Raw genomic sequence first — 15846 nt, forward strand, 5'->3', positions numbered from 1 at the left:
GAAGACACGGAATTGAACCCAACACATGTGCTTCGAGTCTGGGAAAATAAGTCTGCTTAGAAACATCGCCACAGTGTCTAATAACTCATTTTTAATCTATAATCCACGGTACTAATTACAAACAGGTACATATCAAGTACTTACCCTCAATATCAAGGATGCAGAACGATTAGACGCAGCAGTTTAAACCGCTCACAAAACTCCACTGCGTGACGTGTTCCCGAACTTCCCGCCGCAGTGCTGTGCATGCGCAGTGACTCACCAGAGAGAGTTGTTGATATGAAGCGCCTCAGTCTCATTGAATCAACAAGTGCTGATCTAATTCATTTGATTATTTCTTAATTTAGTTACAAATAACAAGAATGAATCATTTAACAGAAGTAAACTCGTTGTATTCATATTAATCAGACATATTTGTATTTTGCAAATCAAGCAAGTGGCTAGTTGATTTTTTTGAGTGTATTCAGGTGTGCATAATTATTAAGCAGATTTTCTTTTACAGATAAAATGAGCCAAAAAAGAGATTTAACTCAGACTGAAAGTAAGTTTTGGGAGTTCATTTTTAGTCCATCTCGAGATTTTATCTGTAGAAGATAACTTGCTTAATAATGATGGCGTTTTTCACTTCCAGCCGTCATGAACAATTATATATTGGTTATAAGTGATTAAATACAAGATTAATTGTAGTTATAAGATTGATGTTGTTTGGAATTGGTAAAATGTGCTTGTAGAAAATATATAATCAGAATAGTAACTTGCATAATAATTATGCATGCACTGTATTTTCTCACTTCCGCTGTCATCGATAACGGAAGGAATGTTGTGATTGGTTGTCAAGGCATAATGGCATATTGTAACACTGGATTTTTTTGAGCAAGCCAGCACTGAGGGCGGGCATTAAGGGAGCAAGCTAGTGAAACGTTACAAGCGCAAAAGAGAAGGTCTGCACACATTCAAAAACGTATTTTAAATGCAAAATTGAGTTTAGTGCTCTCAAAATACTTTTTTCTTTACGAGACAAACATTTTCTCCACAAAACTCAGATCGCGAGCATGCAAAATGCACTTTTGTGCACTCAAAATATGATCTTTTGTGTGCAGAATTGTGGCATAAATCTAACCCCATATGACTGGGACGTTCGCTAAAATTTAATAAATTTTTCCCTGATGTCTGGATCCTTTGGCAGTGTATTCAAACATGTTGTTTTTCCACAGCCAGGAACAGCACATCTGCGTGGCATCACACAATATTGTAAACAGCTACTTCTTCAGACCCACTCGCTGCACGTCAGCTGAACACCTGTGGGCATGACAACAATGCGATGATGCAAAATTAGGCGTATTTGTCTTGCGCTGGAGGTGCAAAATATGCAAACGACTGGTGCTAGGTGACGTCACCTTGCCCCATAGGATCCACAAAGAGCCGTATTTGGAGCTTGATTAAATAAATGCTTTTTTTTATAATGGGGAGGATGTCTTAAGCTATGAAACTTGTAGGAAGTTTTAATGGTACAAAGACCTCTTATATGCCAGAAGATCAAGAAAAATTTGTTTTCTCATGTCATCACCTCTTTAAGTAATTTGATCATGTATCCTTCTTAGAAATTGGATCTTATGTATCTTCACAGGGAGAGCCAATCACTGGTCAGCCCTCATTGGAGCTTCCCATTCGAAGAACTATATATTGTGGGAGTATGGAGGTTATGCCAGTGAAGGGGTCAAACAGGTCGCTGAACTGGGCTCACCGGTCAAGATGGAGGAGGAGATCCGTCAGAAGGTAAGGATGCAGTTATTGCATACCCAAACTGTTAATTTATTCAGTTAACAAATGCTTATTCAGAGTCAGTCATGACGTGAAGTCTGATATTCTGCTGTAGTTGTTTTAGGTGTATTTGGGAGTTTTTCTCTGTTCCTGGAATTGCCAACAGTTCCTCTGTGAATGAATGTTTTAGTGTTGTGCAGTATATTATGAAAAGTATTATTAGATCTTAATGTTCACCAGTGTGTTCAAAATTCTGTCTGAATGTTATTTTTGAATCTAGGATTAATGTCTTTCCATAACTTTAATGTCCCCATGTATTCTCAGACAAACTCAGCATGCAAACCTGCAGCTTTAAACACATAATGCTTTAATTATAAGTCACCCGAGTGAAAGCAGCGTTGGAATTATCCTCTTTGTCCTTGAAGAATTTTGATAAGAATAATAATAGGAATTAGAAGCTGTGTCTATGGAGGTGTGATGATAAAATAGAGCTGAAATGGATCAGGTTGATCATTACATTAGCTCTCCACTGGAACATCATACTTACCTGCTGTTGAGGTCGTTTTGTGAGGAGCATCGAGAAAAGACCTTTGCAACTGACACGCTCTCTGCCTATTCTCTAAGTTCGGTAGAGTGTTTAGATACTCTTGGAGACTGATCATTACATTAGCTCTCCACTGGAGCATCATACTTACCTGCTGTTGAGGTCGTTTTGTGAGGAGCATCGAGAAAAGACCTTTGCAACTGACACGCTCTCTGCCTATTCTCTAAGTTCGGTAGAGTGTTTAGATACTCTTGGAGATCCGTGAAAGGCTCAGATGTTTGGTTCCCGGTACGCACAATGCATTTCCATTTGCATGATCAGCTGAGAATTGACACGGAAAGGATAGAAGATAAGAGGATGAGGGAAATGATTGAACTTAGTTCTGTTTCAATAATCATGTCTCTTGCACTCCCCTTCGTTATCTCTCTTACAATAGTGAAGGTACAAGAGTATAATATAACAGTTTGATATTGATTTTGTATAAATCAGTGTTAAGACTTATTTTTCACTGATCGTGGGTGACATGTTTTCTTGATAAAAGTGATCTGGCTTTGCCAGACAAGTTCATTAAACTCAAAAAAATAATAAGTTTACTTTTACCTTACTATTTAGTTTTTTCTACAGAAAGTCTGTTTTGACCTAGGCTTACTGTATAATCAGTTTGGTGCATGACTCTTTTGTTTTATTTACACTAAATGAGTTGGACTAACAAAACACTACTTTTCGAAATTACAGTCTTAGTTCTTCTTCTTTTTTATTTTATTTGTTCTTGTCTATTGTTGCTTTTGGCTTACTGGGAGTTGGAAGGCACTATTGTTCATAAAGCTTCTTTGATATAATATTCATTGTGAAAAAAACTAACAAATTCAACTGAACTGAAATAAGCACAAGTGCATTGTCCTTTTAGACTGATGAATTTTAGGCGTCCAAATGGCATTGGCTGATATGGTTGAAAATCTCACCTTGATAATTAAGTCTTCAAGTCAGTACACCAAAGATACTTAAACCTATCTGAGTAAATGATAGAAACATTGAAGGAGGAAATGTATCTCTGTAGCATCGCTCCAGTAGATCTGTCATTTGAGCCAGATCTCTGTATGTTGCATTGGCTCATGATTAATGTTGTAAGTAGGACTGTTTACAGTCGGGTGAACTGATAATTATTCTCCCTGAGTTTTCACGGTTCAGATAGCAAACAAATCATACTGGAGGCTAGAGAGCTGGACAGATCCATGTTGGGATATGAGTCTTGGTTGAACGTGTTTGGTCGGCAACTGAAAAGTTTGTTTACTCTGGCATTTACACTTTTAAACAGGTCAAATTAAATGAAAATCACACTTTATAGTAATAACAGGGTTTAAATGCATGAGACACTATTGCAAATGGGGGTTTAATATCTAGAAATAAATGAATCTTCAGTTGAATTTGAATATTTATGTTAATGCATCAAAATGCACAGATAATACAGCTATAGGTCTATAGAGGAGTGGTGTGTGCATGTATTGAACAGTGTGTGTCAAGTCATGCTTATTTGGCTATTGGCTGGGGTTTGACAGGTGTGGAAAAGAAAATCATGCATCATTTCTGAGCAGCTTTGCAGAAAATGCATGTTTCAGTATTAGAATGTATAAGGCCATATTAAACAGTAACACTTGCTAGTGCTGTTGCAAACCTTTGGTTCTGACTGTTCTTCATAGTCAAAATTGATGTTGTTTGCTCAGTTCACAGTAAATAGTACAATCCAGTTACAATCCACACAGTTTATTGATGTTTAGTTATGAATTCATATTGTCCCTCCAGACAAATTTGAATGCAGCAGACTGCATGTACTAAAATCTGTTCTCACTGTTGAGAGTTAGTAAACTTGCCATTCTCTGAGCTACAGGGATCACTTTGACATGGCAGTGTTTAAATTGAGGAATCATTATGTGCTGTTACCACCTAGATCGAAATGAAGGAGTTGGTTGGAACCCAGAGTTAGAAGAGATTAATGTGGGGGGTGTTTGGCACAGTGAGCCAGCGGGTGGGAACGCCACAATGTGACATCTTTCCTTCTCTCGAGCAGAATAGAAGCACCATCTGTCTGAGATGTCTAATTTATGTTCATTTCCATCCAGTGCCGGTAGTTTTGCATGAAACTTTCAAGTGGCAATTAAAATAATTTGTTATTATGAATTACCTCAAATTAAAAATGAAGTCTCACTTATTGTCAGAGGACAATTTCCATCCATCCATTCTCCAAAACTCTTGTCCTATAAAGTGTGTGGGGATGCATCTTGGGCCATAGGCAGGGAAATACCTTGGATGAATGGCCAGTCCATCACAACATTATCTGTTATATTTCATGAGATGTGTTTACTTAAAATACATTGGAATTAAAAATTACAATTACCTAAAAAGTTCAGCACAGAAAAAAAAAAAACACATCGTAGTGGACCACACACAATACAGTTTTACCAGATTAGGTCAGGAGTAAACCTAAATTCAGCATTTTAAAGAGTGAGTTAGATGCCTAAATTACAGTGGTGATAAGAATGCCAGATTATGGTACTCTGCTGTATCCTTCACAACCTAGCTCTCAGAACTAGCAGTTATTTAGTGAGAAAGCCTATAGCCTATAGTTACTCTCTTGGCCGTGTAATGGCTGGACAAATCAGACACATTATTATTTGTTATATCTAACAAAATAATCCAACAAGCCAACCATGAGTGTCTATGGAATCCTCCCCCAAATGAAAATAAACCAAAAGTACAGAACAGACCCACAGTAACCAGATAGACTTTACAACCCAATGGAATGTTGAGAGAGTCTCCCTCTCACTTAATTCACTTTGAAACAGACACATACTGCCCATAGAAAATGACTTATTCCCATTAATTGAAAAAAAAAATAAAACTTTATATTAATGAACATGCATATCCCCGGTACGTGTTATTACTGTTTTGTGCATTTTCTTTTATATTGTACATTGTTTTATGCATGCTTTACGATAGAAACATTAGTTAATGTACCAATCACCTATACCATTTTTGGTATCTGCAAATTTGTATTTTGATGATCTAAGTGATAGTGTATATTATATGTTGATATCTATGCAACATATTAGTATTATAAGAATCTTTAAAAGTTTTTGCATCAACAACAAATCCACTTACACATGCAAAATACCATGCTCAAAGGCTGCGTTTACACTTGACATTAACATGCGATCTGTATCCGGATGTTGTCCACATACACATTGAAAAGACAAGTGTAAACGTGTGTCATGGAGTCTCTGTCACCAGTCGCCAGCTCTGGACTCCATGTCCCAGAATCCTTCCTTGGCTTACACTTGTCTGCAGTCACGATCACCACTCACACCAGATCACCTGCACCTGCCATCTCCAATCAAGCCACCTTCAAAAGCACGCTCCTTCCAGTTAGTCACCGTTCGGTCTACCGTTCACTTCCATTAACTATTCCAGACTCCCTGTACGTTTCTTGCCGGTGTGTACTTACGTGTGTACTTACCCCTAGATCCTCTGACAATCCTCTGATGTTCCCTTCCTGGTCCTCAATCTCCATCGAACCTGCAAAGATATCACACATCAGCATTCAGCTAAGAACTATTGAACTATTCATTGTATTGGATACTCACCTGCCTTTGCTCTTTACTATCTGCTTCCCATCCTCTCAATAAATCATACCTGTTTATCCACTTACCTGTTGTCTCTGGCTTGATCTGTGACAACGTGATTGTGAGTACGACAGTTAGCCGAAGCTAGAGATTACAATTTATAAAGTTTTAAATATGCATATTTTTTTTATTTGATTTGATTTTGATCACTTCAGGAGACATCTATTAACCCCCCCCCGGAGCCGTGTGGAGCACTTTTTATGATTTATGGAAATCTTAAGCCCCATCCACTGCCATTATAAAGCTTGGAAGAGCCAGGACATTTTAGTATAACGCTGATTGTATTTGTCTGAAAGAAGAAAGTCATATACACCTAGGATGCCTTGAGGGTAATTGTAAATTGAGTAAATCATGGGGTAATTTTCCTTTTTGGGTGAACTATCTCTTTAAGTTACCATTGGCTCACTGACCCCCTGGAGGTGTGACCTTGCTAGAAGTTAAAATGCCTCACTACTCTGTGACCTTTGCTCTCTTTTCTGTCGTCTTCTGCTGTACTTTTACTGCTCTCTTGCCTCTCTGACATCCAGTCCAACTGCAACGCTGCTCAAAGTTGCAACAAGTCATGTTCCAACTTTTCACGTGGAAGAGAACTCTCCCGAGTCAGAATCACATCTTTAGAGGTTGTTACTCTTCAACCCGGAATAATTTGATCGCACCATCAAATTGAACTCCATCGAACCATCAAGACTTTCATCCGAGAACGCATCCGGACACTCGTGCAGCAGCCAAGGCAATGCAAGTATCGTACATTTAACTAATTGAAAACCCATTTGATACAAAGGCGTTGATGGTTCACTTAGGTGGTTAACTGACCCATTTCCCATAGCTGCCTTCTCTGGTTTCCATAACTAAATAGTTTTTATTAGTTTTAGTCACATTCATACTCTTTTAGTCTAGTTTCAGTCAACTAAAATTCTGAGCATTTTAGTCTTATTTTAGTCAGAATTATCCATGACTATTTTCGTCTAGTTTTAGATAAATAAAAACAATAAATAAAAATAAAATAGCATCACATGACAATGCCAGAAAAAAATGTATACATTCAAGTTTAACAAAGAGAAACGAGGTGCTTGAATGCTCGAGCTACAATAACATACTAAAAAGTACAAATAAAATGTGTGTGTCTGTTACTTGTATTGCTTGTAAACTGAAGTCAGATTTTGAATCATAAAAACTATTAAAAGATATAACACTACAAATGGTTTGGACCTTAGAGAGATATAATGGGATGGGAAGCACTGGCTGCATACAGTGGAATTTGTTGACATAAAAGAACAAACAATACTGAATTATGTTAACTACTGAACCAAATAACCAGCAGTCTCAACAGCAACTACTTTTAAACACGGCCATCAGTCCTTTCGCACCGCTTTAGTTCCAGAACTAAATGTACAGTACTAAAGTACTGGGATGATTTTGCGCGAACTATTTCCCAGTACCATTTAAAGGGTTGCATTCGCACCGAGAGTGTGTACTAAGAAGCGACGTCATTTGTGCGCAGCGTTCAACAACAGAAACAAATAAGAACAACATTAACAACAGGAGGATGGAGGACACTGTGATCGGAGCTGTTTTTGTTGTGACTCGCGGGCTTCACAATAATGGACATGGAAAGTCGACTTATACGTAAAGCGATTGAAAGAACGGAAAGGAGGACTAAGAATAGGAACAAACACATGTGGAGCCTAGACACCATGACTCATCACGATGAGCAAGCAACTCTGAACGCGTGCGCTCTTCGCCGAGACAACGCGAAAATAGAACATGCCCTTGAGTGTTAGAATCCAAACAAGGAGGCACACATTCCTTAAGGTGCGGCTCGACTTGAGCGCTATCCGCGGGATCCGATAACCCAGAAAAGAGCATCTTAAATCTGCGAATCCCGCGATCCGAGTCTTCGCCATGCTTCAGCAACAGCGGGACCCAAACCGTGTTATGCAAACGCTTGTCACTCATCTCTCGAGAAGAGGGACAAACGCGAATGGAGCTTCTCATTGTTTAACACTCACAATGAGTGAGTGCTCCTGACCAAGACACATGACAGATAGATTGTGCGTGTCCTCAAGAGACAGAAACCTCTGGAACAGAGGCACACACTTTCCACACCGCTCACCTGCCTTGGTCTATCACATGCACTTCAAACAGACGGCTCCTGAAGACAGCAAAGATAATTACGTATTTAGCAGGTGCCCTTTCATACATCCGGGCACCCTGCCTATGACGTCATGGGCCATGTGGGCCAATAGTTTGGCGTTGTTTCACACGTGCTGCAGACACCGGTCATGCAGGCTGCATTCCCCATTGTGCCCCCTAGGGGGTGCAGCGTTGAGTTCCCTAGAAGGGGAAAACTTTTTATATACTTCTTAATACAGCGGCATCTGTTCAAGAATCAAGTTCAACGTAAACATATGCTATTTCAATACCAATAAAGTGGGGGTATATACAGTATGCTTATATCAGTGTTTTTTTGTGAAAAAGCTTTTACTGGTTGAACAGATTAGTTGATTGTAATATTAATTCTACTACAGTTACATCAGGCAGCTGATATAAATAATTGTAATTAATTATATGATATTTGCTGAAGTTTTGTTGACGAGAGAGAACCGGGTTTGATGCAGAAAATCTTTGATGAATGAAAAGACAAGGCCACAGCCTGGTGCAAACGTAGGGGTCCTTATAAAGACTTCTAACTCAGCAAATTCACTAACTCCTAATTCTTCAAAAAGACCAATCTCCCTGAAGAAGTATCTGTGCTGTATTCTTAGGCCCCTTCCACATGGAGACACGTTTAGCTGTATACGCATACATTTTGTATCGTATAGGCATTTCGTCCAGACAGATCCGGCGTTTTTGGGAGAGTGAAACCTATATATTTTTAAACAGGGTCCCAGAGTGGATAAATCTGAAAACGCCGCCCTTGTTTTTTCGTGTGGACAGCGAATCCGTATATTTTCTGAAACGATTATGTCATCAGCCCACGTCTCGCCCCTAGTCAGACACCGCTACATCACGTAACAGCAACAAAAACATGAACAAACACTGAACGATTGTCTTTTTATTAACTAACATTAACACGGATTAATAAATGCATTGTTCCATGTTCGTTTGTATACCGCGTGCAAGGTTTATGTGCATAGTCCAAGTCTTCTCCGTTTTTAGTGTATCTTAGTGACAGAATTACAGCGTCACATGCTGGTCTGGCATGTATATTACATCGTTTTGTGTCGGTTTCGTGTTTTTGTGTGGACGCAGACATTTCTTGAGACGAGGGGGAAAAAAGATTGGATAGGGAAAGCTCTGGCTTCGTGTGGACGTAGCCTTAGACAGTGATCTTTTAAAGCATAAAGGTATCACCCTCAGTAGTTGAGAGACAATTAGGAATTGTACTTTCTGATGGAAAGTTTAAAATCCTTTGTCTTCTAGCAAGGTGATTTGCATATGAAATTTAAGTGGTTGATACAGGAAAAAACCTCAAGGTTCTTTAAACACTAAAATGGAACAAAATTAGCTAAATATAGTGCAAATGAATGTTCAAGAAATTGAAATTGCAATATATAGTGTAGCGAATCAGCTCATGGGGAAATATGAATAATTAATCATAACTAGTTGTAATTAATTATAAATATTTAGATCCACTGTAGATATTTAGCTGACCTCTCAGGGTCAACTGTCTGTCAATTCTAAGAACGTTAATTTCCTGGTTAAGGGAAATAACTTTCTTACTGTACAATTCTACAAAGAGCTTGTAGCATAAATCTGCATGATTAAGTGACTCCAGTTATGAGCAAACAATGAACAACGTCAAGTGTGATACAAATAAGACTTTATTAACTACATAAACATTTAAACTGGTCTAACATACACATACACACACACACACCCACACACACATTCAGATTCTCAGGACACTAATATATTGCCTATGCACCAACATATAATATACACGCTCGTTTCAATCATCAGAAGGTGAATTCATAGATACTAAACATGGTAGGATTACATATCGCAAGATGACAGGAATGGGTTCAATCATAAGCATGCATAGAATAGTCTAAAATTATCAAAGACAACATACACCATGATCTGAAGGATATGTGTGTTCATTCAAAAAAAAGTTTTTCCTATGAATTAATTAGTAGAAAAGTAAATGTCTACTGTGCATTGTGCCTCTTGCTATGGAATATGCAGTGATTTTCCCTACTTACATTCCTGTGGGTCATAAAACCAGTGATATCAGCATGAGTTGCCATGGGGACCAGGGGGCCTGGTGTCGTTACAGACATCCTGGCACCCAGTTTATTGGGTGAGGGGACTGTGACGATTTGTTAATCTAATGAATAACTGATTTGTAAAATCAAATGAAAAATTGTGTTTTTGATTGGTCCAGACGCTACAATAGATACTAAACATGCTATACATGTTATCTTGATTAACTACAGTAGCAGTTCTAAAACATTAATTCAAAAGAGTTTGGAGTGATACAAGGGCAAAACAATATAAAAGGAAAATCATGAGATGGTAAGATTGGATACATGGTTATACATTTCTCAAGTGGTTATATATAGAATGCATAGGATTAAAAGGGTTTGTTTGTCTGTTTCAAAGTCAGTGGAAACGGTCTAAATCATTTGGGTTGTAGAACAGTCTTATCTTGCTGATTTGTAACCTGAGGTCTGATTCTGTCTGGGTGTTGCAGTTTGGGGGTAGTTCTTCTGGCACCTGGTCTGCTTGTTGGGTGAGGGGTATTGGGGGTTATTTATTAAATACAACAAATTTCTTTCTCAGGCACTAAATCCCATTAAAATAAACTAATTTAACTGTGCTTGTTATGTAGTGTGCTTGACAATCTATGTCTGTCAATACTCTCTCAGCTATTTTTTTCCCTACTTTAAAGTTTATTTTGCACATTTATTTTCATAAGTAATATTAATGATAATATTTTTACTTATTTCCTCATTGCAGACTTATTTCCTGATATCTGGTTGCAGTCCTTTGTTTCTTGGAACTGTTGAGGAAGCATATAAGAGGTTACTGGGATTTTTGCTCTGCATTTAATCTCATCTAGAAGAAACGTTTTAGATTTTTAGGGAATCTCATTTGTATTTTTTTTTAATCCTCATTTATTCCCTTTTGTTATAGTATTTTTCTAAATATTTTAGTTGCTCCTTTACTGTCTTGGTCCTAGCAGAGGTGAACCCTCAGCTATGATGAATTTGAACTCTGAATCAAGAAAATGCTTGGGAACGCTGACATGAACAGAAATAGTCTGTGTGTTTGCAGTGGAAATTCAGCCAGGGCTTAGTCTGTGTGTGTGTGTGTGTGTGTGTGGATGAAAGGCTAGAGTCTTCCTTCCTCAGTATTTGTTTGGAAATTTCCTTGCCCGGCCAAGCAGGTGTGGTGGTTGAGATGGCTTGTAAATGATGGCTTTATTTTGAGTGCCTCAGACTGCCACAGCATCTCTGACTAGTTTTATATATGTGTTCCCATCTGTCCAACCTTCTGTCTGGTTTGTATGAATTTCTCAATTTTTGTGTTTATAAAGAACCATAGCCTGCTGATAAATAAGCGGTTTTTCTTCTCAATTTCCTGCACTGCAGCTCATCATGATACGCTTCCCCTCTAGAGGCCATTGCTAGTTGTCATTGTGTGCTGAAATGTTTTTCATAAATTTTCAGGTCATTGTTGACGCTCTGTGGGGGAGTAAATGGAAAATAAAATATCCATGCTTCGGTGGATCCATCTCATTCAGCTCAGATAACACTAATGTTTCCACAAAAACCTTTATGCTTCTACTATTTCTAAAGAGTCCCGGCTTCCGCACAGCAATGAGAGTGTGATTGTTTGTGTTCTCACCCGTGTAATTCCCTACCCAAATGCCACATGGCCATATGTTAGTGCTGCATGTTTGCATATCTGTTAAGGTCTTTCTCTATGAAGGGCTGTTTTTGTAAGATGAAGTATATTTTGTGCTTGAAGCTGAAAAGATGGACAGTTCTCTTGTTACTGTTAAAGTCAATTTGAAAAAAACATTTGCTAGAAATGTTATTCTTGTAATGTTAAACAGAATATTCAATCAAAATTTGTTGAAGAAAAAATTGTCTCTATATTATGGGGGAAGATTGATAGCGTTGATGTCTGCCAAAAAGGAAAGTCATTTCAGTGACAAGCACTTTGATGAAAGGTTGTGAAGATGAATAATTGCAAACCTAAACATGTATCCATAGGGGCAATAGTCTCATGAAGCCAAACTTTTGCATATCGGTATAAACTTTGGTACAATTTGTAGTTTAATCTGGCCAAGAATTGCCCATATGTAGTCCAGTGGAAAGCCACCTTATGATACAGTGCCTATACAAAGTATTCATACCCCTTAATTTTTTTCACTTTTTTTATGTTGCAGCCTTATGTTAAACCGCTTTAAAAAACTTTTTTTTCACACATCAATCTGCACTCCATACACCATAATGACAAAGCAAAATACAGATTTGTGACAACTTGGCAAATTAATTACAATTCAAAAACTGAAATAAGTATATTGCATAAGTATTCATACCCTTAACGCAGTACTTGAATGAAGCACCTTTACAGTCTCAAGTCTTTTTGGTATGATGCGACAAGCTTTGCACATATGCATTTGGCAATTATCTGCCATTATTCCCCTCACCTCTTCACCTCTCAAGTTCTGTCAGCTTGGATGAGGGCTGGCAAACATTTTCAGGTTTCTCTAGAAATATTTGATTGGGTTCAAGCTCAGGCTGTGGCTGCGCCACTCAAGGACATTCACAGAGTTGTCTATGAGCCACTCTTGCTGTGTGCTTAGGGTGCTTGAGGTTCTGAATGCTCTGTACTGAGTTTTCATTAAGGCTATCTCAATATTTTGGTGCATTGAGCTTTTCTTCTTCTCTGACGAGTCCCTCAGTCTCTGCCACTGAAAAACTCTGCCCCTCGGCATGAGGCTGCTACCAGCACACTTTACTTTTGGGATGCTACTCTGCAGGTGATGAGCAGTGCCTGGTTTCCTTCAAACATGATGCTTAGAATTGCGGTTCATCAGACCAGAGAATCTTGTTTCTCACAATCTGAGAGTTCTTTAGGTGCTTTGTTGCAAATTCTATGTGGGTTTTCATGTGTCTTCACTGAGGAGAGGATTGAGTTTGGCCACACCACCATAAAGACCAGATCGGTGGAGTGTTGCAGTGATGTTTGTCCTTCTGTAGATTTCTCCTATCTCCACATATGATCATGGAGCTCAACTAGAGTGGCCATCAGGTTCTTGGTCACCAGTCTAACCAAAGCCCTTCTCCATTAATTGCTCAGTTTGGCCAGGAGGCCAGCTCTAGGAAGAGTACTGGTTGTTTTAAACTTCTTCCACTAAGAGTAATGGAGACTACATGCTTCTGCGAACCTTCAATGCAGCAGATTTTTTCTAAACTCTTCCCCAGATATGTGACTTGATGCAATCCTGTTTTTGAGCTCTACAGGCAGTTCTTTTGACCTCAGGGCTTGGATTTTGCTCTGATATGCATTTTCAGCTGTTAGACTTGTTATTGAGAGGTGTGTGCCTTTCCAAATCATATCCATTCAATTGAATTTGCCACAGGTTAACTTCACTCAAAGTGTAGTTACATATACAAGCGATATGAATGCTTCTGAGCTAAATTTCAACTGTCCCAGATAAGGGTATGAATAATTCAGTTTTTTATTTCTAATGAATTTGCAAAGTTTTTACAAACAAGTTTTTTTGCTTTGTCATTATGGTGTATGGAGTGCAGATTGATTTGGGGAAAAAAGTTATTTAAAGCAGTTTAACATAAGGCTGCTACATTTTAAAAAAATATGGATACTTTTTATAGGCACAGTATATTGTTAAATGTGTGGTTCAATTTATGAATTTACATACTTCTCTCATTCAGTATGAATCCATTTTTTTCCAAATGTTTTCAGTTGTTTTGTCTTGTGTTTTTGTTTTATTCTTTTGTTTTTTTTCTGTGTTTTTTGTTTGCTTTTTGTGCTTGTGTTGTTGTTTTTTTGTTGTCGTCTTGTTTTTTTTTTTTTTTCTTTTAAAAAGTAACTTTTGGCAGCATGGGCAAACATTGGTTTGGAAACAAAAAGCATTCCTTTTTAGATTGTAGGTTTTTCTTAGTCAGCAGTCGGTCTAGATGAGAGACTGGACATTGTGTCTCTTAGACTCTTTATTTCTTTTTTTCCTCTTCAACCGCTGATATGTACTTTTACGGTTTCTATTTCTCCAAGTCTCATAAAAGTATGGTTGTGTCTTTCAAATATCTTTCCATTTTGTAACTTTATTACCTCAGATTTAAAGGGAGAAACAATTATGGGGAAACAGCATAGATTTTGTAATGTAAATAGTTAAAAAAATAATATATATATATATTTGCTGCAGTCTTCAACAAGCCCTAGGACACAAGACCTCTTTTATAATGGATATCAAAAGAGAAGAGGCTTCAAATATCCTGATTTCAGTATGCTGTTTTTTTTTGTTTTTTTTTACGAGGAAACAGCTTAGCACTTTATGAATATTAAAATGAAATGCTGCTTTGTAAGATGTCAAATTTAAAATTTGATAACATTTAGATAAAATAAAATGTTTATTTCTATTTTATTCAGTTTTTATTGCATCCACAAACATTGATTGACTATTAAAACTGAAAGCTATTTACTGATAAATACATTGAAATCTAAGCTGTGATTTTGATGATCTTTTTTGTATTCCTGATATTTTTGTTTTGACCAGTCTAAGTTCTGAATGACCAGTTACTTAAAGGGGACATAACACAGTTTCTGCCAATCTCATGTTAATCTTGAGTACCTATTGTGACGAGCGTCCCGAGGCTTCATCAGCGTCGCCCTGGAAACAAGCGAGGAGCACCTGGCCATCATCATAACAGGCTGATCGGTCACAGCTGCACCTCATCAGGCGGTGGCTTCATAAGCCATGCAAGCCCTGCCATCTAGGAGATCCCTCCATGAGACTGAGCACTAATTCGCCCTCTCCTCCCCCACCATGGACGAAATCCTTCAGCGGCTCACCGAGGTTAGCATCCGCCAGCAACAAATTGTTGAGCACCTCGCCACCCATCAAGAAGAGATGGAGCAGGGACTCGCGGCACTGCGTGCCGCCACAGCTCAACGCGTTCCGCTGCCGGCCCTCCAAGTGCAAGCCGCGAAGCTGCTACACAAGCTGACCCCTCATGATGATGTAGAAGCCTTCTTACAAATGTTCGAAGCGACAGCCACCTTGGAAGGGTGGCATCAGGATGACTGGGCATGGGTGCTGTCTCCCCTGCTGACGGGCGAAGCGCAGCGTGCATACTTCGCTCTTCCCGCCGCCTCCGCCGATCAATATAAGTAGGTCAAGAAGGAAATCCTAGCCTGCCTGGGGTTATCCCCTATCTGTGCCGCCCAGCACTTCCACTAGTGGGAGCATAAGCCCCGTCTGCCGGCCCATGCCCAGGCCGCCGAACTCACACGACTCGCGCAGCACTGGCTTCTGGAGGTGGCTCCATCGACTGGACAGGTGGCGGAGCACGTGGTGATAGACCGTCTTTTCCAAGCCCTTCCCCGATCTCACCGACAGGCTGTTGGGATGAGGAACTCAACCACCATGTCGGAGCTGGTGGAGGCTGTCGAGCTGGCGGATGCGGCCCAAAACCGGGATGCTGGGGATGCTCCGCGACCGCTTCCACTTCGGCCTCCAAGCCCGGCCAGTGAAGCGGTTCTGCCAAGCCTGCCCGACCTGCCAAGTGACGTCACCCAGGACGCCTCCCCCCAGTCCGCTGATACCGCTGCCCATCATCGAGGTGCCCTTCGAGCGCATCGGGATGGACCTTGTGGGGTCTTCAC

General features: G+C 39.2%; 1 protein-coding gene across 1 annotated transcript in view; it reads left to right on the plus strand.

Annotated features, from left to right (window-relative positions):
* spon1a (spondin 1a) overlaps positions 1-15846 on the plus strand; it is a 185183-nt gene that overhangs the window by 42015 nt on the left and 127322 nt on the right. The window contains exon 6 of the mRNA XM_016236358.1: positions 1628-1776. Within this exon, the coding sequence (XP_016091844.1) occupies positions 1628-1776 (149 nt within the window). The remainder of the gene's footprint in view (positions 1-1627; positions 1777-15846) is intronic.

This window comes from Sinocyclocheilus grahami, unplaced genomic scaffold (assembly GCF_001515645.1).
Source record: "Sinocyclocheilus grahami isolate Dianchi unplaced genomic scaffold, SAMN03320097.WGS_v1.1 scaffold489.1, whole genome shotgun sequence".
Taxonomy (NCBI): domain Eukaryota; kingdom Metazoa; phylum Chordata; class Actinopteri; order Cypriniformes; family Cyprinidae; genus Sinocyclocheilus; species Sinocyclocheilus grahami.